This window comes from Arvicola amphibius, chromosome 3, assembly GCF_903992535.2.
Source record: "Arvicola amphibius chromosome 3, mArvAmp1.2, whole genome shotgun sequence".
NCBI lineage: Eukaryota > Metazoa > Chordata > Mammalia > Rodentia > Cricetidae > Arvicola > Arvicola amphibius.
The window spans coordinates 77,259,506-77,287,077 of NC_052049.1; the positions used below are offsets into that span (position 1 = coordinate 77,259,506).

A 27,572-nucleotide genomic window follows, 5' to 3' on the forward strand; every position below is an offset into this window, starting at 1 on the left:
AAAGAAATAAAGGTGTTCCCCTGGGTGCCCTGTGGAGATACTCGGAGATAAACCCTTACCTGAGTCCCAGCTCTGGAACTGTGTCGTGTAGACAGACAAGGAAACAATGGCATCCATTTGGAATTGAACAGAAGGCGGTAGAGGAACACAGAGCCAGATGCTTTCCTTGAGCTCAGACTCCCAAATGGAGCCACTGGTTCTCCTTTGCTATGTTCAACACAGACTGAAAATGTTACTGAGCATTTATGTTCTAAACATCTCTGTAAACCATTTTAATTTCTTTTAAAGTTCAGTTTAGGGGATGAGAAAATAACACAGTCTGTGAAGTACTTCCTGTCTGCAAAGATGAAGACATGTGTTAGACCCCTAGGACCCATGTGTAGACAGCCAGGTGGGCGGAGAGGGCAGGGAGGATGGTGCCCTGTGTAGACAGCCAGGTGGAGAGAGCAGGGAAGACAGTGCCCTGTGTAGACAGCCAGGTGGGCAGAGCAGGGCAGGGCAGACTGTGCCCTGTGTAGACAGCCAGGTGGGCAGAGCAGGGCAGGGCAGACGGTGCCCTGTGTAGACAGCCAGGTGGAGAGAGCAGGGAAGACGGTGCCCTGTGTAGACAGCCAGGTGAGCGGAGAGGGCAGGACAGACGGTGCCCTGTGTAGACAGTCGGGTGGGCAGAGAGAGCAGGGCAGATGGTGCCCTGTATAGATAGTCAAGTGGGCAGAGAGGTCAGGGCAGATGATGCCCTGTGTAGACACATTGTTTGGAAGTCACCACTGACCCTCCTATCACTCTGGGAATATGGAAAACACCTATCTCTTTCTCTCCCTGTCTCATCCATGAATCTAGGCCAGTTTTCTACTTGCTGTGAGCCCACAGGTACTGGTGCTCCAGCCTGGATTCAGATGGGGTTTGATGAACTGGAGCCTAGGATGGGAACTAGAACGGTGTCTCTCAAGGTACCCTTGGAACTGAGTCCTCCACAAACTGAGCTGGTGCCTCCTCTATGTCTTCCAACCTCTGCTTCTCCTACAATTATAGCATGCTGCACTGAAGGCTGTGTGAGAATAGACAGGGAATTTAGGTGGCAGTAACATGTGCAAATATTCCACAAATGTTGGTTTGTACAGAAGTATTCCAATCTTTTCCTTTCTTTGGAAAACCCCTCTTTATAGACAGTGAGGGTTTTAGCACCTCTCTGGCAAAGCTGTGTCCTACAGAAGCAGCTCTTTATATAGGTACATGTATGTGTGCATTCACATGTGTGTGCTCATGCTGTGTGTGTGTGTCCATGCACATGTGTGTGTGTGGAGGCCAGAAGACTACCTTGAGCACCATTCTTTAAATGCTGTCATGTGAGTTTTGTTTGTTTGTGACAGGGTTTCTCATTAGCCTGGGACTTACCAAGGAGACTAGGCCAGCTGGCCAACAAGCCACAGAAATTCCACTCCCTTCTCCCATGCACACACATGGGCAAGTACTGGGATCACACTTACACACTGCTACACCCAATGCTGCTGCCTGTGTGCTGAGTGAAATTCAGATCCTCAGGCTTGTATGGCAAACACTGTACTGAGCCATTTCCAGGAGCTGCTGTGGTCTTTGTGACAGGCCACTCTCGCACTTACACATAAACAACAGTGGCGGATTAGAAACAGGGCTCACAGGTGCAGTTTGATCTGAAGATGATCTATGAATGTTCTTACAAGGTTTCAGCATCATCACACATGGCAGGAAAATGGAAGCCTGGCAACTCCACATTAGCCTCTGCTTCCTCTTCCTCCTGGCAGCTGGCAGCCCGTGTTTTCTTCTGTTGAAGGGCCACCCCACTCTTAGGTTCCAAATCACATTCTAACATTGAAGAACCATTCTCGTCTGGTTGACTGTGTTGCTTCACTCTGCAGAGGCAGCAGTTGCTCAAGATGTGGCTTTATAAGGGACCAGACCGGAGCAGTGATTGGCAGGGGTAGCTGCAAACTTCAGGGCACCTGCCCGACAGGCAGAGGAAAGCAGACGAGGTGGTCTCGGAAGAAAGGGCCATGCTTGGCTTGAAGACACTTCCGTTTCTGTTCTTACTCCACACGCAGGTCGCCAAGGCCCTTCCAGTACCACCTGAAGTCCTGGCAGAGAAAAATGCAAAAATTGTTGAGGTAAATGAACTCTCACTTATGGGTGATTTGCTGAAAGCTACAGAATTCAGACAGTGGCTTTCCCTTCTGGGTCTAAATGACTAGGAAGAAATTTTTTTTGGATGACTTTGCTGAGGCTCAGCATCACCTTCTGGGACTCGGAAGGCCAGGCCTGGAAAATCTAGACATGAAAACAAGCAAGTCCATTACTGAGGGGCTGGCTACAGAGAATATTTGTATTTATAAAGTGAACTGAAATTCTTCCCTAATGTGTAACCCTGTAACCCAGTTGTTCTGTGCTCTCTACGTCAGTGCCAGACTGGTAGGACGCTTGCTAGTGTCCCCACATGAAAAGCAATGGGGAACATCTAGTTTTTATCTGCCTACTGTTTCCTGTATGGATATTTCTTTGCAGTAGAAAGTAGTAGCATGTGTAGAAGACAGGACAGAGACGGTGTGGGTTATTAGGAACTAAACTTAGCACACAGGATAGTGAGGTCGGTCGCTTTTTCTGTTTGTTTGCCGGCTTCTGTTTTTGTACATGGGAATATGAGCACCAATTTCTTATGTATAATCTTCTTAGTATTGAAGTTTCTGGAAAGCATCTTTCCTGATCTTTCTTTTCTTGGTAATTTTTGTGACTGGCACAGTAACCCTAAGTTCATGTTCAGAGTGGGTGAAGTTTGTTCTGCAGAAGTTGCCCTCTAAGCTTGGCATGATAACCCATAATGGAAAACTTAATTTTTTCCCTGTCAGAGACAAAAGACAGTGCTTGGATTACCTCAAATTCACGAGCACTGCCTTCTGCTGCATCCACAGTACAAGGTGGTCATATGTACATGAGGCACAGAGCATACCACATGGGCTACATACAGCAAGCTGAGGAACCTTCCCATTGATGGCATGTCACATCCTCACAAACATACCTCTGAGTGAGTTAACCCCTTCCAGGACAAAATCTTGGTAAATAAAATGCCGCTGAATGATAAGCTCTCATTTCAGGTGCATCACAGTGAGATAGGACCTGACATGTCACTTGCTTCTTGCTTCTTGGTACCTCCATTTCTCTGTGAGGATAATTAAACCCTCTTTCCATCAGTGAAAAGGGGGTTTTAAACAGAAGAATCCTCGTTGTTGCAACTAACACCTCAACAGTGGTAAAAACAAAAAGCCAGTACCAATTTTTATATAAAAATAAGACAAGCTTTTCGTGTGTGATTCAGATTTATTCCTCCTCTGTTGTAAGCCTTTAATTTTTATTCTAAAAAGTAGGTAGAGCCTCACCAGGTGGTGGTGGCGGCACATGCCTTTAATCCCAGCACTAGGGAGGCAGAGTCAGGCAGATCTCTGTGAGTTCAAAGTCAGCCTGGTCTACAGAGTGAGTTCCAGGACAGCTAGAGATACACAAAGAAACCCTGTCTCAAAACAAAACAAAACAAAACAAAACAAATAAACAATAAAAAGTAGTTAGATCAATGAATGGAGGGGATATTCTACAGGCATTGTTCTTTCAAAGTCAGTGTACAAATTTCTTTATTTTAATTAAATGTATTTATTTTTAAGTGGAGTGTATTGCATGCCACAAGACATATGTGGCAGTCAAAGCCCAGCTTGTAAGGACCAGCTCTCCCCTTTTGCCACCTTTTGGGTGTTGAGGATGGACCTTGGCTTGCCAGGCTTGGCAGTTGGCACTTTTACCCACTGAGCCATCATGCTGGACTGATCTACAATTTCTGCTATTGTCTGTTTGTCTGTCAGGTCCTGTTTTGCACTATATGGTGACTTAGAAAGAACTGCAAAATGTTCAGAGCACTAGAGGGAATTCCATAGCAAAGACTTGTGTTTATTTTGACCAGAATTACCTGCAAAAATTCTACCACTTACCAAGCAACCAATATCGGTCTGCAAGGAGTAACAGTGCAATGGTTGCGGAGAAGCTTAAGGAAATGCAGCACTTCTTTGGCTTGACCGAGACGGGGGAGGCCGATGCAGCTACTCTGGAGATGATGGGCAAGCCTCGCTGTGGAGTTCCTGACTCTGGGGATTTCATGCTAACCCCAGGAAGCCCGAAGTGGGCACACACTAACCTGACCTACAGGTAACATTCCTAGAGTCCAAGGACACATTCACCCAGCTAGAGATGGGAATCTGTGAAGCCTCAGACATTGTTGCATAACTTGGGAGCCACTGGAGATGAGTGGACCAACACCCTGCTCTTGCAGAGTGTGAATGAACGTGGCTAGTGAATGAGGAGAGTATGAACCTGGGAGTGAGCATGAGGATGCGAAAGTGAGGACCCTGAGTGTTGTTGGAGGCCTCTTGTTTGTTTCTGGCTGCTCATCCCCAAAATAACCACACAGAAACTGTATTACTTAGATCACTGCTTGGCCCATTAGCTCTAGCTTTTTATTGGCTAACTCTCACATCTTAATTTAACCCATTTCTATTAATCTGTGTATTACCACATGGCTGTGGCTTACCGGTATCTGTCTCTGGCGGGGCTACATGGCTTCTCCTCACTCTGCCTTCTTTCTCTCAGAATTTGGTATAGTTTTTTCCTACCTCGTTCTACTCTGCCCTATCAACAGGCCAAAGCAGATTCTTTATTCATTAACCAATAAAAGCAACACATAGACAGAAGGACCTCCTACAACACCCAGGTCTCTCATTGTAAAGCTTACCATGTTGTCTTTCTTTGGGGCTCTGAAAAGACTATGGTAGCATAGCGTCTCTCTTGCCACTCTCTTTTAAGTCCAAAAGAAGCTTATTGATTGCTGGAGAGACTCTTGGGCTCTTTTATGTATGTCTTGGGAACAGCAATAAGAACAGTATTTGTGGAATAGTATTTGTCAAGCTAACAGCTAAGGGCTTCCTGTGTATTTAACCCCCTCTGCTGCCTAGGAGAGGGATCTTGATGATCATATTCATCTTATGAATGGGGACACTGATGTTGTGTCCAATTGGGTGCATTTTTGAAAAAGCAACTCACTCTAGAATGGAGTGACAGCTGTGTGGTTGGAAGGTGTTGCTCGTAATGACAAAGCATGCTTGCTCCTTCTCACTTTCAGGATTACAAACCAAACCCCACAGTTGTCAAAGGCCGCAGTGAAAACAGCAATTGAGAGAGCCTTTCAGTTGTGGAGTGTGGCATCTCCCCTGACCTTCACCGAGATCTCAAAGGGAGAAGCAGACATCAACATTGCTTTCGTCGCAAGAGGTAGGCAGAAAGGAATCTGCTTTCCCTAGCTAACCTGAGGCTACAGGCAAAGGCTTAAGCACAAGCCGTCTCATTTCAGAGCATGGTGACAATTCTCCATTTGATGGACCCAATGGGATCCTCGCCCATGCCTTTCAGCCAGGTCAGGATATTGGAGGAGATGCTCATTTTGACGCAGAAGAAACATGGACTCAGGACTCGAGAAGTAAGTGGTCCTGCGAGGGTCACATGCAACCTCTAAACAAATCCCAAATACACATCTGCTCACATGTCAAACACACAAACAAATCATTTATATTCTTTTTACATAAAGATAAATCAACTTCGAGTTTTAAAAAGAAATAAACTGGGCTGTGTGGCAGTGCACACCTTTAATTCCAGCACTCAGGAGACAAAGGCTGGTAGATCTCTGGTCTACAGAACAAGTTCTAGGACAGCCAGGGCTACACAGAAAAACCAAACAAAAAAATCAAAAGCTAATTATTGACCTTATTTCCCACACAGTGCCTAAATCCGTGTGTGTTACTGTTGTGAGAGAAATGGGACTAACAAGCTGATGAATGAGAGAAACTTAACTCCCCACTGTTTAAGGTCCTGGAGAGAGTAGAGCCAAGGTTCTTCCTCGTGCATCTTCACATGGTAGAAGGATAAGCAAATGAAGGTGAAGTCACTAGCTCTTCTCTCGGCAGCATCAGCCCAGACTGATCCCATCAGGATCACTTCCTAACAAACATGATTTCTGAAAGAAGCATTCAACATCAGTGGGCAGGGAGCCTAACATTGCTAACCACAGCTGAGGCCTGTCCAGGCCCTGGCTGTACACACAATGCTGCGCTGAGGGGAGCCACACATCTTAGGGAGCCTTCACTCTGATGGCCAAGCTGAATAGTTGAGTCGGGGGCTACTTAGCTCCCAAGGCATGAAAAGTTTGCTGACCACTGACCACTTTAGTTTCTCTCTCTCTCTCTCTCTCTCTCTCTCTCTCTCTCTCTCTCTCTCTCTCTCTCTCTCTCTTTCTCTCCCTCCCTCCCTCCCTCCCTCCCTCCCTCTCTTGCTCTCGCTCTCTCTCCCTCTCCCTCTTCTCTAATATTCTGAGTTTAATATTTGAAAAGGCCTTGTCTTTACATCTTTGGCAATGTTGAAATACAGGGTTCATTTGAAAAGTTAGCCTATTCAAAGAGCAGCCACAGTCTTGCTTCTAGTAGCTTCGCTTTTATGCCCTGATCTCCTTCAACAGTGTGTGTCTGTGCAACAAGATATTCCTTTCGGGAGCCTCCTTAAAAGAAGGGCGGGGCTGTGGTACATCCAGATCCTGTTGTCAAATTGGCCTTTCCTCCCAGCCACTGCCCTGAAAGGCAGGCTCTTTCCTGTCTCTTTGGAAACTCTACTTAATGAGCCTGGGGGCCAGAGGATGCTGAGCACAAGAAAAACAGAATTCTTACCATCCTGAGACCCACAGCTCTGCCACCACTTCACCAACCTTCCACATCCATAAAATGTGGGAGTTGAAAGAAAGGCAGATTTTGTCAGCTCTGAGATTTGATAAGAATTCATGGCGCCTACCCTGCTGTGTCCTAATTGCTGTTCTTTAGTTGCCTGAAGAGAGAAAGAAAAAGATGAACACATGGAAGTTTCCTTCCTGGGCAGCTCTGGTGTCGAGGTCATATTCTTTGAGATTATACTTTCACGATGTATGGAGTATTCACCGTATTTTCTTGCATTTCAGATTACAACCTGTTCCTCGTGGCTGCTCATGAATTTGGCCATTCCCTAGGACTCTCTCACTCCACTGATCCTGGTGCCTTGATGTACCCAAACTATGCCTACAGTGAACCCAGCACCTACTCACTGCCCCAGGATGATATCAATGGCATTCAGACTCTCTACGGTGAGGTCATGTGTGCAACATGGTAGGACACAGGAGGATTTGGGAATTGTTCTCAACAGGTCTGACTTCCAAGCATCTAGCCTTTGGAATCTCAGAATTCTATGCACAAAGGAAACTCAAACTGATCTCCGAAAGTCACCATTAACAGTGCTGGCAAGAGTCCTGTGGGGCTGAGCCTCTGATAGGGTTTCCCTGCAGCATGGATTTTTGTTATTAGATGTCTATTACTGCCTTGAAGAAAAGCTTGAAGGACAGGTGTGCTGGCCCATGTCTGTCATATTAGCACTCAGGAATCTGAGGCCAGCTTAAACTACAGGGTGAGACTTTGACTCAAGAAAAGATGGGGGAAAGAAAGAAGGGATGGAGGGAAGGAAAGAAAGAGTGAGGAGGAGGGATGGAGGGATGGAGGAAGGCCTTGGAGAGATATACAGAAGTGCTTTCCCATCGTTATCTCTAGATGGTAGGAACGTTTTCTTCCTCTGTTTTTATGCTTTTCAATTTTACATATTCTGAAAAAACATGATTACCTCTTTTCAAATAGCATCTCTCCTCCAGAACCATCTGTTAACGAAATCCTCACACAGACCCCTAAGTGGACATGTATACAGCCTGTCAAGAATGTTCAGTGAAGTATGATTTGTGGTGGAGGAAGGTGGAGGACCAGAGAAAGATCCATCCCCTCCCTCTCGCCCTCCTGCTCCCTGAAAGTACGGAAGGCAGTGGGATGGTGAGGTGTGCTCTTGCCTCTTGGGATGGAGTTGCCCTATCAATCAAGAGTATGGGTATCATGGCAAGCAGTTTTCTCATCATGGCAGAATTTCTAAGGATAAGGAACTTCACTCAAATCCCAGCTCCCCTGACACATGGCAGCAGTCACTTCCTTTGCAATGTTGTCAGCTCTCTTGGCACTCTAGTGTTTCTTAGTGGTATGCACAGCATTTAGTTCTACAGTGAGAAGACTCAGTAAGATAGAAATTATTGTGTATTATTTATTATTTTGAGACATTGTCTCACTACAGAGTGATTAGTCTCTGATTAGTCTCCAGATTAGTCTCAAACCTACAATCCTCCTGCCTCAGTATCCACAATGCTAGGATTACAAAGCCTGTGCTACTATTTTAGGGTTTCTGTTGCTGTAAAAAGACACCATGACCATGGCATCTCTTATAAGGGAAGAATATTTATTTGTGGTGGCTCAGTCACAGTTCAAAGGGTTAGTCCATTATTGTCAGGGCACAGCATGGTAGCACACAGGCAGACATGGTGCTGGAGAAGCAGTCCAGTGTCCTACAGCTTGACTTGCAGGCATCAGGAAGTGGTCTGTCTCACTTGGCACAGCTTGAGCATATGAGACCTCAGAGCCTGCCTGGAGTGACGCACTTCCTTCAATAAGACCACACCTACTTCAACAAGGCCACACCTCCTAACAACACCACTCCCTTTGGAGGCTACTTTTTTTTTCAAACCACCACAACTACCATATCCAGTCAAGATGTAAATTTTTATACCAAAAAATGAGTTATATTTATGCTATAGGGTAAAACACTAATATGAGCTCTATCCTGTGTTTGAATTTTGATGAGGAAAAAGGAAGTGGATTCTCAATGACAAAAAAAAGACAGAAAGAGGAAACAGGAGGGAGAAGGGTGGTTCAGAATCTGAAAGGAAGCAAAGAACTCCAATGACTTTCCAGCTTAAGTAGAAGCCAGGTTACTCTTGAGAACAGATCAAGTCTTTGAAAGGGTCACATGTACAGTCTGTGTGTCTTGTAGAATCAGCTAGTGGCTTTTTCCTCTACCTTCCTAAGTATTTGAAACACACCCAAAGCAGCACGGTTTCACATGTATTAAATGTCTTTCTTTCCCAGGACTTTCCAACAGCCCTATTCAACCTACTGGGCCCAGCACCCCCACCGCCTGTGACCCTCGCCTGAGATTTGATGCTGTCACCACACTCCGTGGGGAGATTTACTTCTTCAAAGACAAGTACAAATTGAGCTCTTCTTCTTTGCACACATCTCTTTCTCAGACCTTAAAACTGAGTTTAGTGAAACATGTCGCTCATCTTTCCTCTGACCCAACACACAGGCATCTCTTTGAAATTCTTAGTGTTCTCTGGGCATCACGAAACATCCAGAGGGTGAGGGCACTAAACCATCCAGCATCCACAAGCGTTTCTTCTGTGGTTAGGCTCTTTCAGTATTGGACCTTTTAAACACTGAGAGGCCTTAACCATGTTAGGTTTGTCATGGTAGGAAGAGCAAAATCTGTCAAGGGCCCACCAGATGAACATCACCATCATGAAGGAGCCATATGTTATACATTCGCACACTGGGAAACCATGTGAGGGTCATTGTAGCCAGGTATCAGAAAGTAATGCTCTCTCCCTCCTCCCTCACCCTTCTCCCCCCTCCCCCAACTGCCTTATGTTACTTTAGGTACTTCTGGAGGAGGCATCCTCGGTTTCGAGAAGTTGACCTCAATTTCATCTCTCTGTTCTGGCCGTTCCTGCCCAGTGGCATTCAGGCTGCTTATGAGGATTTTGACAGAGACCTGGTTTTCCTATTTAAAGGTAATATCCTGCTGTCTCCTCTCCTTCCTGATCTTCATAATGGGTAGGGCAGGACTTCTCTTTGCCCCACCACAGCGTTTTCAGACAGGATAAGCCAGGAAGAGCATCCTTCTAGCCAGACCCTTGCAGGAGTCCAGGCATAGGCCCTACCCTGGTCACAAATGACTGAGAGAATCTGCACAGGCTAGACCCTCATTAGGTCTTAGTAATGTCCTCAACAAACACTACTCATGAGACCATCTTCAGCATTTCCCTGCCTTCATCCTAGATACTATTTTTTTAAGATGAATAAAGGCAGTGATTTAGTTTCTATACATAAATCATACCAAGCAAGACTTCTGGTTTGGGGCCTTGAAGGACAGATTGAAATGTTTGGTGTTTACAGCTTCAGTGAAGAACCACTAGGGCTGTGCGTACACTCCAGAGCTCCTTTCCAACATTCTTGGTGTTCACAGGCTATCTGTCCCGTTTTCATTACTGTGGGGATCTCTAAGTGGTATTTGTATTATACTGTGGGAAGAAAGAGCTTTGTTAAATATGTCTCCTGAACTGTTGGCAGGCAGACAGTACTGGGCCCTAAGTGGCTATGACATGCAGCGAGGTTACCCCAGGGATATATCCAACTATGGGTTTCCAAGCAGCATCCGAGCCATTGATGCAGCTGTTTCCTATGAAGGGAAGACATACTTCTTCATAAACAACCAATGCTGGAGGTGAGATGAACGAGTTTTTCCATTAAAGTTGAAATCTGTGTTTCTCTGCCCTGCATACAAACCATCAGCATGGACATCTGGAGATGTTTTAACTACACGGCCTTTGACACACTTAGTGAGGATATGGTCTTAACACAAGATGATGTTACCACAGGTTTTGAACATTTCTTTTTCATCACATTAAGATGCCTACACAGATGTTTTGAGGGTTCTGTGACATGAAAACTTCACACCCTTGTAAAGCTCTAGGGTGGGATTTAGAGAAAGGAGAGGCTAGATGCTTCTTGTGCGTTGAGTTCTGATGTTCTCACATGAATGTTTTCCCATCACTGGCAGAATGTGGTGCACAAGAGGGAACTATTTAAACAAGAAAACAGAAGAGGGATGCTTTGTAGGGAGGAAGAGGACAGGCAGGGGGTTAAAAGGAGGGCAGTGGAGACATGCATACGAATGAACAGTGGTGTGTATATGTGAAAGGGTCATTATCAGGCCCATTATTTTGCATGCTTAGAAAATATTACTAAAATAATGCACTTATTTACATTATATACACATGTGCACACACATGACTATGCTTAATTTACTAAGTAAGTAAAATATTTAGAAAATATAGACTCCAGTTTTGAGAAATAACCCCCGATCAGCAATCAGAATGCTGTTCTAGAGTCAGTGGCTCCCATGTTTTTATAACCAAATACCCTTAGGTAGAGAAGTCAGGCATTCTTAGTCTCAGTAAGTGGGACACAGAGAAGACTCGGTGTGAGAACATTTACACTTACATGAGTACATTGCAGCATACACAGATTGAAAGGGAGCTGTCATAATGTGCCGTATTTTTCAATCCCGTGATGCTTTGTTCTCATTAGGTATGACAACAGAAGAGGAGCCATGGACCCAGGTTATCCCAGAAGCATAGCAAGTGCTTTCCCAGGAATAAATTGTAGAGTTGATGCAGTTTTCCTGCAGGATTGTAAGTAGGAAAAAAAAGTTACCAACATTGTTCAAGTCTGTAAAGTAGCACAGCTGTACTTGGGTATTGTTTGGTCTATTTGGTAGGATGCTCACTCAGATGTCTGAGATCTCTTAGCTTACTTGGTATTTGTCTCTTTCTTGCAGCCTTCTTCCTCTTCTTCAGTGGACCAAAATATTTTGCATTTAATCTTGTCACTCACAGAGTCACTAGACATGCAAGAAGCAATTTATGGCTTAACTGTCCACAGAGTTGAAGCAAAGTCAAATGTCCTTGCTGCTAATGTATAAATACAAAAGGGAGCTCAGCCTACATATTCATCCCATGTGTCCGGCTCATACTCTGCTCAGCCACGACTAACGCTGCAGCCATCCTGGAAGAACAGGTGTTTGCAATCTTCCATTCTCAGCAGAAGCTTCTGCACATCCCGTGCCTAGCTAGTGAACACACAATGAAGAGACAGCAAGCCACCCGTCAGTTTAATGCAGGCTTTCCCTCCTAGACCTCGTGTTTTACTGCTTTCCTACCTGACCCCCAGTATTCCTCAGTCTCTTCAAACATAGAATCTAGTGATGAATTTTGATTATACATAGGATTATAAACAACATAGATATTATTCCTTTTCTTTATAGAAAACATGCTGTTATTTCCTTCCTTGTGAGATTATAACTTGCAAATTGAATCATGCCCTTCTTTTTGCCAAGAAAAAGGAATGAAATCTTAACCCCTGATGTTTATCTGAAACTGGAGTCTTTGCACATAGAATTTATTGTAAGTAAGAGACAAGATGGCTTTATCGAGGATTAGGGTGAGCCCTAAGTTCATAAGTGTCCTTACAGAAAAGGGAGGGGGGTGCATATAATTCAGAGATAAGTCATTTGCCTACCATGTTTGATTCTGAGGGATTTGGGGAAGAATAACCAGAGGTAGAGGCACTCGTCGGAAGAGACTGGGGCAAAGAGATGCATCCGAAGGCTGTTTGCCAGCACTGCCCCAGTCAGTGGCAGGCAGGAGGGACCAAGAAGGGACCATTTTCTTCAGCAAGCAGATCCTGGTACTGAGGCACTTGCAGATTTTGGGTTTCTGGATTTTGTGAAAAAATAAATTTGTTTTTCTTCTCTATAGGATATGTGTTCCTTTGTTAGATAGAGAAGCCCTAGAAAGCCAGCAAAGTGCCTCAGCACTTAAAACCACTGGGCATGTTGCTGAGTGGTAGAGAATTTAGCTAGCATACATGAGGTCCCCGGTTCAATTCCTAGTAGCAGGCTTAAAAACAAAAACAAAACACAACAATCACAAAAACAAAAAGTCAGGTGCGTTGACATCTGCACTTAAGAAAAGAATTCAACACAGAGGGTCCCCTCAGCATCCTGCTCAGGACTCTGAGGTGGCTTCCTGGTACAGTGACAGAGGAGAGGCCCACTTCCTCTCCCCCTTCTTTCTTTTGAGAAGCCAAACCAGTAAGTGCAGAAAACACATAAGCTGCCTCTTCTGCTGTCAATCACAGTCAATGTCAGGTGTCCATAGCTGCCTCTTCTGCTGTCAGTCACAGTCAATGTCAGGTGCCCATAGCTGCCTCTTCCGCTGTCAATCACAGTCAATGTCAAGCACCCATAGCTGCCTCTTCTGCTGTCAATCACAGTCAATGTCAGGTGCCCATAGCTGCCTCTTCCGCTGTCAATCACAGTCAATGTCAGGTGCCCATAGCTGCCTCTTCCACTGTCAATCACAGTCAATGTCAAGCACCCATAGCTGCCTCTTCTGCTGTCAATCACAGTCAATGTCAGGTGTCCTATTTCTAAAACTTTCTGATATGACAGTTTTTAAAGATATAAAAGCAGAAGACTAATTTTTGCCTGACATCTCCTACTTCTGAGAACTGGTCTTGACAGATTGCTGACCCAAACACCATATTTACATTTTGAGATGGAAACTCGGTTTCTGCTGTTTTTTTTGTTTTGTTTTGTTTTGTTTTTTTTGTTGTTTTTTTTTTTGCCATATTTCAGAGTCACGGGCATTTTCTAGCTGTCACATTTGAGTGAGCACAAGAGACTCAAGTTTAGATTTTACATTATGAATTTCTTTTGCATTTATGTTGAGTTCATTCAAAAGCAACCCCTAAGTGAAGACCTTGGTGCAATTACTTTGGGAAAGTGGCATCTTTCCAGAAGGAAGCAGGGGAGGTAGCCTGTGCATTCAAGTGGGAAAGGAGGGGAAGCCAATATGGCACAGCATGTGTCAGTGTGTCATGAAGATTTCTGCTGCAAGCATTTGGTCCTTGGTTCCACCAGGACCTGCTGAGAATTCCACAGACTACTTTATACTAGAAGTGGGAGAAACCTTTATCATTCTTAGCCACTATTTGCAGAGGGTTGTTTCTGTGGGTGTTTAATTTCTACACTTGTAAGCTGTATTTCAAACTGATCTGGCCACTCCGTGTCATCCCAAGGGCAGAAAGACTTGGTTTGCCACAAGAAGATGAGTTGCACAAATCAGTAGTGTGCTGAAGGGAAGTGATGCAGGGAGGGCATCAAAGTTGCCTTCTACAGATTCACTGCTAGGCAACGGCAATGGTAGGAAATTGAGGAAGTCTGTTCTGGAGAAAAGTAGATTGACAGAAGGAAGTCTTGCCATGGCCGCCCCAATAGTCTCCATTTCTTTTGCAGCCCACTTCAGTGTTGCATATGACGAAGACTTGACAACCTTCCCTACTGATAGGTGCTGTGCACCTAATTCCTACCCAGAACACATAAGCAAAAGACTGTGCGGTGTTTCTCAAAGGACATTAAGAATTGCCTTCCTTCCTTCCTCATGTTATGCTGCCTGCAATACAGGTGCAGTGGCTAGATCTTGAGAAACCACACAGACCCTGGTAAAATGGAGTTGTCTGAGAAACCACAGACTATCAAACTTAGGATGTTCTTACACAATGAAAATGTAAATTTTATAATTATTAACCATCTGCTATTTTAAATTTTTCTGTTGTGTTCAACTAAATCTCACTCTGATAAATACATGGAAAGCCCAAGACACAACCACCTCCTGCAAAGAAGGTTTCCAATTCCCCAGTCCGTTCTTGACTATAGGAGTTTTCAGGAAAGTCCAAACAGGTTGCACACCACAGACTCAGCAAACACGTGAAGAAAGTTTGCAGTGTGAAAAACAGAGGCCAAGCAAGTAAGTCAGAAATCAGAAAATCCTGGTCCAAAAAAGAAAAATCAAAATGAAGAATGTTTAACATCATCAGCTTCAAAAAGACATTTTACAAAAGCATTCAAATACAAAACTATAACACATAATACTAAATGAAGAGTTACCAAGATAGCTAGGTGGTGCTCCTCACAGCTCAGGACAAAGGGGCAGCATTTGCTGTGCAGATCTGGGCTGGGCTCCCCAGAACTCATGCAGAAGCCGGCTCCGTACCACATGATGCTGTGTCTTACTTAAACTAATTCCTGACTCAATTTTCTGTTGGGACAAAATTATCTCAGAGCCTGCACCTCGAGTCCTGTAGGACAGCAAAAAGCCTGGTTCGAGTTTGAAGGATAGTCTCAAACCTACCATGTGGGGATGAGACCGCAAAATCTAGGGAGACGCCCCTCCAACCAGAGGGAGGGGTTGACTGTCTCTTGTTGGCTGGAGGTACCCCCACATCACATGATGTCACTTAATCTATATAAGCTGACGCTCACAGTAATAAACTGAGTTCCTGCTTTGACTTGACTCCCTATTGCATCTGCTTGTCCTGCGTCGTCGTCATGGGGCTGCAGAAAGGGCGGAAAGTGCACTCACCTTTCCCTGCGGAATAGGCTAAGGAGGCCTGGCAACTGTCTTTTTGCATCATGTATCAAAAGATATGCTAGTGTTTCAGGGCAGAAAACTATTTCAAAATTCATCCTGAAATCTATCAATTTTGAGAAAAGAAAGCCAACTTGGCACCTTGCTATGTAATATATTCATTTCAAAAGTGAGCAATCTGCTGGATAAACAATCACAGACTCTGATTGCAAAATTCCAGTCTATCTAGGGTGGAGGGAGTCACGGGACACTTCGTGGCAAGTGTCTTTTGCTGTTATTAATTAAATGAATAGTTCATGCCACGTCTCACTGTGAGCTTTCTATATCCCATGCAAATAGGAAGAAGCTTTAACTGGAGAGGCAGGAATGAAGGGCCTTCTGCCCTTGCTATTGAATTTTATAGCAATTTTTTCTGCATTTCCTCCAGACCAAAGGGACACAAATGAGAGACTTGATCAACTGGCCCAGGTAGGATCTCAACGCATGCTATTAGCAGCTATTATAAAATGTTCCGTGTATGGTTTCTCTCAGGACCTTCCAAGATAGTAAATTCCTGCAGAGTCCCAGAGGGTCTCAGAAGAGTGTGGTCCCTTCCATGTATCTAACTCTAAAGACATGAACTGGGTCTGAGGTGAAGGGAAGGGGCAGTGGGAAGGAGATTGAATTCGCACCACCTTCAAACAGTGGTCAGTAAGGGACCAACAGGAGAGAAGAAAGGAACAGTTTACAAGGATAGAAATCTGTATAAATACATTTCAGGACAACCATCTGCAGAAATCTATAATCTAGGACCCTTTAGGCACATAAACTATATGTGCTTGTGTATGTATATGTACAAAGAGAGATACACAAATGTGTGTATGCATGTATAGATGTGTGTATATGAATGTATATATGTGAAAAGTATGTGGCTTTAGCAATTCCTTCTGAAAGCCAGTCAATTTATCATATTTTGGTTACATCATGTACGTTTGAGGAATAGATAATCACCCCTGATATCTCCTGAAGTTTACAAAATAAAAGGAATAGCAAAAATGCATGAGCTGTATTGGCACTGAACAAGCAGTGTGGCTGCATGTATGGCTGCATGTTAGTGGAGGATGCATGCTGCATGGTTTGGCTAACTCTACTCCCCTGTAAATCAATGATTGCTGGCACTGGAAGAAAATACAATGCCTCCCTTTCCCCTTTGCAGCCTGACCTACTCTTCCCCTTGCTATTTTTTCCTTTTTATCCTCCCTGCTGCCAGAGGAGACTCAGGCCACTTTGTTTCATTTGAGAATATTTGCTTTCCTGTAGCCTGTGTCCTCTTTGTGTCCATTTTTTTTTGTTTTGATCAGGCATATCTCAACCAGTTCTACTCTCTTGAAATAATAGAAGGGAGTCATCTTGTCCAAAGTAAGAACAGGAGTCTTTTAGACAGCAAACTTCGGGAAATGCAAGCATTTTTTGGATTGACAGTGACCGGAAAGCTGGACTCAGACACCCTAGAGATCATGAAGATGCCAAGGTGTGGGGTGCCTGATGTGGGACAATATGGTTACACCCTGCCTGGGTGGAGAAAACACAACCTCACATACAGGTAACGTCTCTACCAATTTATATAAACTAAGTCAAACAATTAATCTCCAAGAAGCAACCATCAAAATGGCTTTCTAACTCACCTCACGATGCATGCCACTTTATGGGTTCCATGTATCCTGTCTCCACGTTAGACCTAAGCTGTGGGATGTATTGATACTGCTGCCTTAGCCACAGAGAAACTAAATCCAAAGGTTGCTGCAGAGGACATGGTAAAGAGACTCTAATCTCTAGGTTCTTCTCTCCAGCGTAAACTCAGGACAGAAAGCATTGCTATTTGCTACAATGCGTTGGAGGCATGATGAGGTGTACAGAAAGATGAGAAGGCTGTGTGTGTGTGTGTGTGTGTGTATGTGCGTGCGTGCATGTGTATGTGTTATATCTCTGTATGATGTGTGTATGTGGTGTGTGGGTGTACATGGTACATCTGTGTGTGTATGTGGTGTATCTGTGTGTGTATGCTGGTGATGTATATGTGTGTATGTGTGTGGTATGTGTCTATGTGTGTGGTATATCTCTGTGTGTATATGTTTGTGTGGTATGTATCTGTGTGTGTATGTTTGTAGTATATGTGTGGTGTGTATGTGGTGGTGTATCTTTAAGTATATGTTTGTGATGTGTGTGTAAGATATGTATGTGTAGTGTGTGTGTGTGTGTGTGTGTGTGTGTGTGTGTGTGTGTTTTAAAGCTGCCAATCTCAAATCTTGGGTGGGTCCCAATATAAAGAGGCATTTGCCTTCTGCTATCTAAGGATAAGGGGCTACAAGAGATTGACTAAAAAAATAAATAAATAAAAGCTAGCTAAGGGGCTAGAGTAATAACTAATTAGTTAAGAGCTGTTATGCTCTAACTGAGGACCCACTTCAATTCCCAATGTCCACAAGACCACGCACTGCTGTCGACTGTGTGCGACCCCAGTTCAAATGGATGTAATGCCCTTGCACACATATAGTACACATACAAACAGGCACACCCACACAAATAATAAATAAATAGACAGACAAATAGACAGACAGACAGATAGATAGATGATAGACAGATAGATAGATAGATGATAGATACATAGATACATAGATAGATAGATAGATAGATAGATAGATACATAGATACATAGATAGATAGATAGATACATAGATAGATACATAGATAGATACATAGATAGATACATAGATAGATAGAGATAGATAGATGATAGATAGATAGATAGATAGATAGATAGATAGATAGATAGATAGATAGATAGATAGATAGATAGATAGATAGAAGAGAAAGGCTCTCTAAGCATGAGCCCAGAAGTGAGCCAACAAACTTTGCTCTTCCATGGTGCTTCTGACTGAGTCCCTCAGTGATGAACTGTAACCTGGAAGTATAAGCCAAACAAACCCTTTTCTGCTGTAAGTTGCATTTGGTCAAAGTGTTTTATTAAAGAAAGAGAAATGAAACTCTGTTAGGTTTTATAAAACTACATTGTTTAAATAAAGTGGCAGCAAATGTTAGATAACAGAACAATAAGTCAGTACAGCCTGTGACTGGTGAACTACAAGGGAGATGATAGATAAATAGATAGATAGATAGATAGATAGATAGGCAGGCAGATGGATATACAGACAGGTAGGCAGACAGATAAAAAGATAAATAATAAATTAGATAGATAGATAGATAGATAGATAGATAGATAGATAGATAGATAGATAGATAGATAGGTAGGTAGGTAGGTAGGTAGATAGATAGATAGATAGATAGATAGATAGATAGATAGATGATAGATAGAGATAGAGATAGATAGATGATAGATAGATAGATAGATGATAGATAGATCACTTGATATATAGATGATAGATAGATCACTTGATATATAGATGATAGATAGATCATTTGAGAATGTATATATCTGTAATTGCTATAATTTTGCCTATTTTTCAGAATAATGAACTACACTCCAGATATGACACAAGCTGATGTAGATGAGGCTATTCAGAAAGCACTAGAAGTTTGGAGCAAGGTCACTCCACTGATGTTCACCAAGATTTCCAAGGGGGTTGCAGACATCATGATAGCCTTTAGGACTGGAGGTAAGTCTTGCAATGGGAAGGGATGTGGTGATTTCTAAGATCTCAGGAAGCTAACTCTTCTCCCCATCAACTATCTCAGTCCATGGCTGGTGTCCTCGTTATTTTGATGGTCCGTTGGGAGTCCTTGGCCATGCCTTTCCTCCTGGTCTGGGTCTAGGTGGTGATACTCACTTTGACGAAGATGAAAACTGGACAGCCAAGGATGGGGAAGGTGAGTCTAATTTTCACTATGAGAAAATTACATTAGTACTCTGCACGGTTAGCTGCCTCTTGGATCCAAATCTAATTTCTCTCATAATTTTCTATATTCTCAGATCACATTGGTGAAGTGATTAACAACTATTAATAATAATTGTGCTCGTGTAGTTTGGTCCAAACAGCACTCATGGTGTTACTAGTCCTGGTGTGAAAACAGTGTTTGCTTTTTAGCCATGTACTCATTAACTTAGCACTATGAATGGCCACAGTGCCTGCCTCTCCACTGTGTAGACAAAGGTATGCAAGGTGTGTTATATGAACCCCAGAGGTATGCTCAAAAGTTCCAGCTTTGCAGCTATTCGTGCTCCTTAACACCCATACTCACCCCAGGCTGCACCCTAAACCAATGGCTGCAGTCACAGTAGCTTGAAGATAGCCACAAAACTTAAGAGGGCTGGTGCTTTCAATCTCGAGGTTAAATAATACTGTGTGGGTATATGGCCCATAAAGAATCAATTTGAAAGTGTATCCCTGTAGTAGGAGACTGCTCGTTCATTTCCTGGTCACCCAGAACCAAATTATCACAAAAAACTTTATTAATTACAACAGTTTGGCCAATGACTCTATGCATTCCTAGCTAGCTCCTACATCTTAAATTAACCCATTTCTATCAATCTATGTATATTGCCATGAGGGTATGGCCTACCGGTATGGTTCCTAAGGTTCCAGCATGTCCTCCTTCAGTGGCTACATGGCATTCCCTTGGCTCCGCCTACTCTCTCTCTCTCTCTCTCTCTCTCTCTCTCTCTCTATATATATATATATATATATATATATGTGTGTGTGTGTGTGTGTGTGTGTGTGTGTGTGTGTGTGTGTGTTCAGATTTCCCACCTGGTTTTGTTCTGCTAAGCCATTGGCCCAAACAGCTTTATTTATCAACCAATAAGGGTACACATATACAGAAGGACATCCCATATCATAGCCCTTCTCTATTAGCTACCTCCCCCATCTGTAAAAGGATTAGACCCAGTTCTTATGTTTGATCTAGCCCCTTAAAGCGAGTGTGTTAGTTTTATTTTTTTGATGGGTCTGACTACACTGGATGCTTTTTGTGTTGTTTTCAGTGTATGAGTAATTTTCTTACACATGTTTATATAACATGTGTGTGCATGATTCCTTCAGGGGACATCTGATCACCTGGAACAGGAGTTGTGGGTCCCAGGAATTGAATCCAGATTCTCCAGAGAGCAGCCAGTGCTCTTAACTCCTGACCAATCCCTTCAGCCTCAGTGTACTGTTAAATTTTTAAACAAAGCACCCAAACTTCACTGTGCTGACACTGTGTCTATTAAGCAAAGGAGTAGGCTGGAATAGAACTTCTGGCTGTTACCATTCTTTTATCCCTGTCAGTGACTACACAGTTTGGACTCAGGGTCTGACTTCCAAGGTTCCGGAAAAGTGAGTCATGGCCTTCTTGATGGACAGCCTGCAAAGCTGCTGATCACACCAGACTCTGAGCTCCCAATACCCTGCTTGTGTCGGTTTATTTTCTGCAAAGCCTGGCCACTCCCTCCACTGGGCACATGAAGCTATTTCCTCCAGTGCTGTGAGACAGGTCAGGAAGTCAGCACTAGCTTCGCTTCAGGCAACAGGAGGAATCTGGGGTGAGTTCAGGACCACATGAGTTAGCATCACAGACAAGGGACAGAGGAGGAGCGTTACACTCAAAACTGAGAGGTGGAGGGAAAGTGCGCCTTCTGTCTGTCTTCTACTGAGGAACAACCACTATTTGTTTGGTTTTTATCTTGGTTCAAAACTAGTGTACACGTGTTCAGCCAGTTATAAGAAGCAGCCTAAGCATTTACCAAACTCAGGACTGGCAACCTTTCTCCAACAAACTTCACTTTCACATCCAGAGCCAGAGGTGGAAGGTTTCACCCTCTGACTATCCTTAACCAATAATTAGTGTTAATTGCTATATCACACATTGCTTCAAGCTCTCTACTGAAGAGAACGTGTGAACTATTAAAAAGGCCAGAGTTGTGGTCCAAGTTTGAAAAGGTTGGTTTCCCCAAAAAAGAGGATAAATATAACTCCACTCAGCTCTGCATGGGCTGGAAGCTCCAGAGGACTTGTCACTTGCCTGTTGTATTACATTCCTTTGGAGTAGAGAGAAGGCGCTGGCATACACTGGCCAAGCAGGAGTAATGGATGCAGGGCTAAGTGGGGTGTGGGGGGAGCTCAGTTGGAAGAGTTTTTCCCAGCTGTGCATATGGCTCTGATTTCAACCCCCAGATTTTAACTGGGTGTGGTAGTGCATGGCTGTGATCCTACACCTGGAAGGAGAGGCTGGGGGAGGGGGAGGTCAGGAGTTGAAGATCATCCTCAGCTACAACCAGGTATACATGAGACTCCATCTCAAAAATAAATAAATAAAAGAACTTAGTATAGATGAGAAATCAAAGTGAAACTGGAAATAAGGTCAAAGGGCTGTGCAAAGGAGTCTGTGGTTGGGAAAGGGCAAGGGATAGATTGTTGAAGGTTAAAGGAAGAAACTAGGGCTTTTTCAGTCAGTTGGTGGAGGACCACAGAAGAATGTAAGATGATTGTATAAAGTCAAGCAGCCCCAAAGCTGGCTGGTCCATTTCTTAAAATAATACTATCAACTTGTTTTTTATTTGTTTTGTTCTGTTTTTGAGACAGGATCTCACCATGTAAACTTGGCTAGCCTGGAATACGGGTAGACCAAGTTAACCTTGAACTCAAAGAGACCTGCCTGCCTCTGCCTCCTGGGTCCTGGAAACAAAAGTGTGTCCTACCCTGCCAGCTAAGCAATACTACTCATCTCTGAGTGAGTGGTCTCCATTCTCTGCCTGCTGAGGTCAATTTCTTTGTCAACTCCCACAGACATGTTTTCTGTTTTTATCAAGGGTTCAACTTGTTTCTTGTGGCTGCTCATGAATTTGGTCACTCTCTGGGGCTCTCTCACTCCAATGATCAAACAGCCTTGATGTTTCCCAATTACGTCTCCCTGGACCCTAGCAAACACCCTCTTTCTCAGGATGATATTGACGGGATCCAGTCCATCTATGGTGAGCAGCATGGTGCAACTAAATGTATATGTAACTAAACAGAAAGCTTTTCAGAGAGGAGGAAATGCAGATGGTTGCTTCCTGAAATATTATCATGAAGTAAACCCAGGCTTGGGTAAGAGCCTAGTGTGGACACAGTTCCTGTGACTTCTGAACCCACCATAGTCTTTCTTTTCTCCCTGAAGGAAGTCCACCCAAGACACCCACCAAGCCAAAGGGAGCCACTGAGCCCCACGCCTGTACAGACCCTGGCCTGACTATGGATGCTATCACCACCTTCCGTAGAGAAGTCATGTTCTTTAAAGGCAGGTAAACCTATCCCCTTGACACCCCACCTTCTTATGAAGACCTCTCTTTTCAAAGGAACCTGGAGGTAAACTGGAAGTCCTGGTCTCTGTAAGATCACACGTGCTTCACATTTGACAGTGCACATACTAGTCAAATGTTTTATCATATGCATGCATCTCATACTTATTTGGAAAATTAATTTGAAGTATTTTAAGCAAATTTAACTTGCTAGAGCTTCTTGGCTAAAATGAACATTGATCTGAAGACTGTCTCAAAATCAATGTGCAGCTGATTTCAGGAAGCTGGTGTTAAACGTTGGGGACCTTTACACACCAGTTCACATCTGCTTGAAGCTGGCCCTGTGGGAGTACTTATACCCTGGGAATCTGCATCTACTAACATCCGTGTCTCCTACCTGCCTGGAGAGCCTGCTGCTAAGCATGTCAGCACTCCACAACAAGAGACTCTTCCTCAATAAGTGGAAAACAAGTACAGAAGATACCGAGAGGCAACTGCAGCCTCTGCACACAGCATAAACACACCAGTCACATGTGCGCCCCACATACATAAGAGGCATACACACATGCATGCATACTGCACCTGCACACAAGTGCCACAGAAAAGACAAACAGCAGACTGTCCCCTGCTGATGCACACAGACACCCGGACAACATCTGCCAAGTGGTTTGTATTTCTCCAGGCACTTATGGAGAACCTACTCTGATATTGCTGATGTGGAATTTGAGTCAATTGCTTCCTTCTGGCCATCTCTGCCAGCTGACCTTCAAGCTGCCTATGAGAGCCCCAGAGATCAGATTCTTGTGTTCAAAGGTAAACTTGCCTGGCTCTTCCTCCTCTTTCTTAAACAGGACAATGGGTATTTTGGTCAAATACAATCCTCATCATAAGCTGAATGATAGAGCTGTTGCCCTAATTTACATTCCTGTCATAAGTAACAATAAACTAGGCTCTCTATGGCTATGACAGTTCACTGAAAGAAATGCATATGATAAAAACTGTGACAGTCCAGAGCTGGTCAGCAGTTAAGAGAGCTGGTTGCTCTTCCACGGGTCCCTGGTTCGATGTCCCACATCCACACCACAGTTTACAAGAGTCCTAAGGGATCCAATGACCTCTTCTGGCCTCCATGAGTGCAGTGGTCTGAAAGAAATTGGCCCCCAAAGGGAGTGGCACTATTAGGAAGTGTGGCTTTGTTTGAGTAGGTGTGGCTTTGTTGGAGGAAGGGTGCCACCGTGGCGGTGGGCTTTGAGGTATCTTTTGCTCAAGCTACTCTCAGTGTGGCAGAAAGTTCACGTCCTGTTGTCCATGGATCAACATGTGTAGCTCTCAGGCGATTCTCCAAGACCACGCCTGCCTGCATGCCACATGTCTCACCGTGATGATAATGGACTGAATCACTGAAACTGTGAGCCAACCAATTAAATGAATTCCTTATAAGCGTTACTGTGGTCATGATGTCTCTTCACAGCAATAGATGCTGTAACTAAGACAACGGGGACCAGGCTCACACACTGCAGTGGCACACATGCAGACAAAGCATCCATACACAAAAACAGTACTGGTTTAAAAAAAAGTATAGAAGTCCATTGTTTTTCTTCCAAATAAAGAAGACAGTCTATCTCACTTCTATGTTCCCTTTTATATGACTGTCATATTTAGCAAATGAAAATACATAGAAAAAGAAAAAAGATCAATGGAGGCATGAGATAACCAGGTGTGGAGCTGAGGAACTAGATATCCAGTTATTTCCAAACTTCCAAGTCATCTCATCTCTTTTTCCTTGTAAGACACAGAGCAGAAGACATCTGAAGATACCCCTTTCTCTCTCTAGATGAGAATTTCTGGGTGATCAGGGGGTACGCCGTCTTGCCTGATTACCCCAAATCTATCCATACACTCGGGTTTCCAAGACGTGTGAAGAAAATTGATGCAGCTGTCTGTGACCACGACACAAAGAAAACCTTCTTTTTTGTGGGCATCTGGTGCTGGAGGTAACTCTGACAATTAACCCTTTTATGTAATTCGGAGGAAGTCATCAGCAACAGTATCACCCCACACAGACAAAAACAAAATGAATCTGCAGTCTCGTGGTGGATCACGTTGAGGGCAATCTCTGGTGTGTGGCATTCATCAAACTAAAATGTTTGGATGACAATCTCCCTCCAATTTACATAAAAATAAGAAAAATAATGATCTATCAATGCGAACCAAATTCTCAATGACAGAAACATAGCCAATAAGAATCTAGAAGAGGTACAAAATGAGCCTGCATTTGCTCTAAGAATTTTTCAGGGAGAACTACTCTGACAGATGGTGTGGCCCTTTTCCTTGATGGTTTTGTCAGTGGTGGTGGTGGTGGTTTACAGTTCTTGTCCACAAAACTATATCTTGGCCCCCTAGCATTGTTTTTACTGTTTCTAAGAGATGGTAAGTGGAGGATGGGGACATGGCTCAGTCAACAAAGCACTTACTTTACAAACGTGAGAGCCTAAGTTCGATTCCCAGGACTAAGATCAAAACTTTGGTACAGCAGCGTATGTGCACACACATTTGCAATTCTGTGTATGGACACACAAACACACACACACGATTATTTAATCAAACAATCTTTGCCATGTTTTTATCATTGGTCCTGGTCCTATTAGATGATTTCTTCTGCCAGTCCTCATAACCCTGCTTGACACTAAACTGAGCATTAGAAAGATTAAGTTCACCATACATCAAGCCTTTGGAATCTTTTCATGCAGGTATGATGAGATGACGCAAGCCATGGACAGAGGTTTCCCACAGAGGATAGTGAAGCGCTTCCCAGGAATTGGCATCCGTGTGGATGCTGTTTTCCAGCATAAAGGTGGGTGTTGATGCTTCCACTGTGTAAAAGAAGAAAACAACAAACATTCTGTTTTAGTATAATTTTACCATTCTCAAGAACATACACTGGTTGATAAACATTACACCTATCCACACTACCAAACTGAAACAGGAGGTGATGAACTGGACTCTGAGATGCTGCTTCATGTCTATGTAAAGAGACCCCAAATTAATTTTAGTCCCCATTGATCTAAGATACTACCTAAAAGAGCCCTTAATGTGTGAAAGATATCTGAACTCACAAGATGGCTGTGATCTCAACACACATACAGATGTACACATGTATTACATATACATAATACATGTAATATACATAATACATACATATATAGCTTGAGATACATAACTTGGAATCCATGTATGAGAAAACTATGTATCAAGTATCTGAGGTAGTAGGATTTTTTGGTGAGACCCAAGAGATTTTAAAAAACTATTTATCAATTGGGTTTCTTGGTTGGTGGATTGGTTGGTTGAGGCTTTGTTGAGCTTGCAATTCTTCACTGTACTGAGGATTGAACCAAGAGCCCCACTAGTAGCAGACAAATGCTCTGCCACTCAGCTATATCCTCAACCCAGAACCTTAGGTAAGTTAATGCACAAAGTCCACATTCTGGGTTTTCAAAGACAATCTCTTGGACCATGAAATAACAACAATCTAAAAAATTGTTTGAGAGCCAGTAAAATGGTTCAGTGGGCACAGATGCTAGCAGTCATGTCTGATAACCCAAATTTAATCACTGGATCTCACGTCAAGGAGGGTGGAGAGAATCAAATCCACAAAGCTGTCCTCTAAGCCCCACACATATACTATGACATGCACATGTACTCTCATACACAGTTGTAATGAGAATAATAATATTTTTAAAACATTTGATGCCACAATTGACTGTCTCCATGATATCTAACCAGAACCTCAAATCCTGAAATAGACAAAAAGTGTTGCAGATCTAGAGAAATGAGGGTAGGGAGTCCAAGGACACACTCAGAGGGGCCTTCTTTTCCAATGAGAGCCTTGTGGAATGCTAGCTGACAGTGGGGGTCTGGCTACCACACTCAGAAACCCTTCTGAAACTTGTTAGCCTTCCTTCTCAGTGATTTGCCTGGGGTGGGGTGGAAGCAAAGTCCATCTCTGTAATTCCACAGTGGCTCCTTTCTTTACAATGTTGTTGGATTCTGCATTCATAAAATTAAAATGCTGAGGAGCAGTGAGCACTATGCAAGGTAACTAACCATGCCTCTTTCTTCTAGGCTTCTTCTATTTCTTCCGTGGGTCAAGGCAATTTGAGTATGACATCAAGGCCAAAAATATCACCCGAGTGATGAGAACCAATTCTTGGTTCCGGTGTAAAGAGCCATTCAGCTCATCATCCAGTGTTGACATCAAAGAAGCAGCACATTCAATTGGAACAGTGATACCACATCAGACAAGTGTGAACTTGTTCATTTTCAGTGCTGTTCACGTGCTGACAAAAACATACAGTTAACAATAAATGACACAAAGAAATCTTTTAACCTGAACTCTGCCTCAAAAAGACTCAAGAGTGGGAGAAATGACTTGGTGGTTAAGAACACTGGCTGCTCTTTCAGAGGATACAGTTTTGATTCCCATCAGCCACATGGCAGTCTACAGCTGTCTGTAACTCCATGCCTGTGGGACTCTGATGTCCTCTCTGGCCTCTGATGGCACTGCACACACACACGGTACACAGACATACACGCAGACAAAACATCTATACACATACAATAAAATGAAAAAAGTAAGAAAATCGAACCACTTCTTTAACAGCAAGGTGTTATCCTACGAAACAGCTGGGTGAGCATCTTGTTTCTCTAACAATGAGATTTTAAATAAGAACAAAATCTCTGACTTATTTTAAGCCTACTTCAAGCTTTATATACTTGGAAAAATGAAAGAGGTCTTAAAACTAAATACCAAAGACAATCCTTAATCTAATCTTTAGCATTCCATTTTGTTTGGTCCTCAGGGTATCATTTCAAAAGCCCAGTCAATTGCATCCTTCATCCCTATGAGAGCTCTGAACTCACCCATCAAATACATTTTACCTCCCAGAAGTAGGATGAGTGCCTGGGTAAAATGAAGGGTGTGTTACTCTTGAAGCCAGTCCTTAACAATTAAGGAACTAGATAGAGTAGGAAAGAAATGTCCCC

At 43.4% G+C, this 27,572-nt stretch overlaps 2 protein-coding genes across 2 annotated transcripts; both read left to right on the top strand.

The window, feature by feature from the left end:
* Positions 1-2,030: 2,030 nt before the first annotated feature.
* Positions 2,031-11,735, top strand: Mmp8 (matrix metallopeptidase 8). Its single transcript, XM_038322109.1, has 10 exons — positions 2,031-2,141; positions 3,977-4,218; positions 5,189-5,337; positions 5,417-5,542; positions 7,064-7,225; positions 9,093-9,210; positions 9,663-9,796; positions 10,356-10,509; positions 11,376-11,479; positions 11,626-11,735. Exons 1-10 carry the CDS (start codon positions 2,031-2,033, stop codon positions 11,733-11,735), a joined length of 1,410 nt encoding a protein of 469 aa, XP_038178037.1.
* A 3,872-nt stretch (positions 11,736-15,607) lies between these two features.
* On the top strand, positions 15,608-26,887 carry Mmp27 (matrix metallopeptidase 27). Its single transcript, XM_038323506.1, has 10 exons — positions 15,608-15,745; positions 16,618-16,859; positions 18,782-18,930; positions 19,010-19,141; positions 22,062-22,223; positions 22,409-22,532; positions 23,212-23,342; positions 24,364-24,523; positions 25,280-25,383; positions 26,652-26,887. The coding sequence occupies exons 1-10, from the start codon at positions 15,644-15,646 to the stop codon at positions 26,885-26,887; spliced, it is 1,542 nt and encodes a 513-aa protein (XP_038179434.1). The 5' UTR covers positions 15,608-15,643.
* Positions 26,888-27,572: the final 685 nt, after the last annotated feature.

Bases quoted from the DNA above. Each gene is read 5' to 3' on its own strand.
- Mmp8 (XM_038322109.1), top strand. From the start codon at position 2,031: ATGCTTGGCTTGAAGACACTTCCGTTTCTGTTCTTACTCCACACGCAG. The intron at 2,142-3,976 runs GTAAATGAACTC...TATTTTGACCAG, and splicing joins AAAATGCAAAAATTGTTGAG to AATTACCTGCAAAAATTCTA. The intron at 10,510-11,375 runs GTGAGATGAACG...TGTTCTCATTAG, and splicing joins ATAAACAACCAATGCTGGAG to GTATGACAACAGAAGAGGAG.
- Mmp27 (XM_038323506.1), top strand. From the start codon at position 15,644: ATGAAGGGCCTTCTGCCCTTGCTATTGAATTTTATAGCAATTTTTTCT. The intron at 15,746-16,617 runs GTAGGATCTCAA...TGTTTTGATCAG, and splicing joins GACTTGATCAACTGGCCCAG to GCATATCTCAACCAGTTCTA. The intron at 19,142-22,061 runs GTGAGTCTAATT...GTTTTTATCAAG, and splicing joins GACAGCCAAGGATGGGGAAG to GGTTCAACTTGTTTCTTGTG.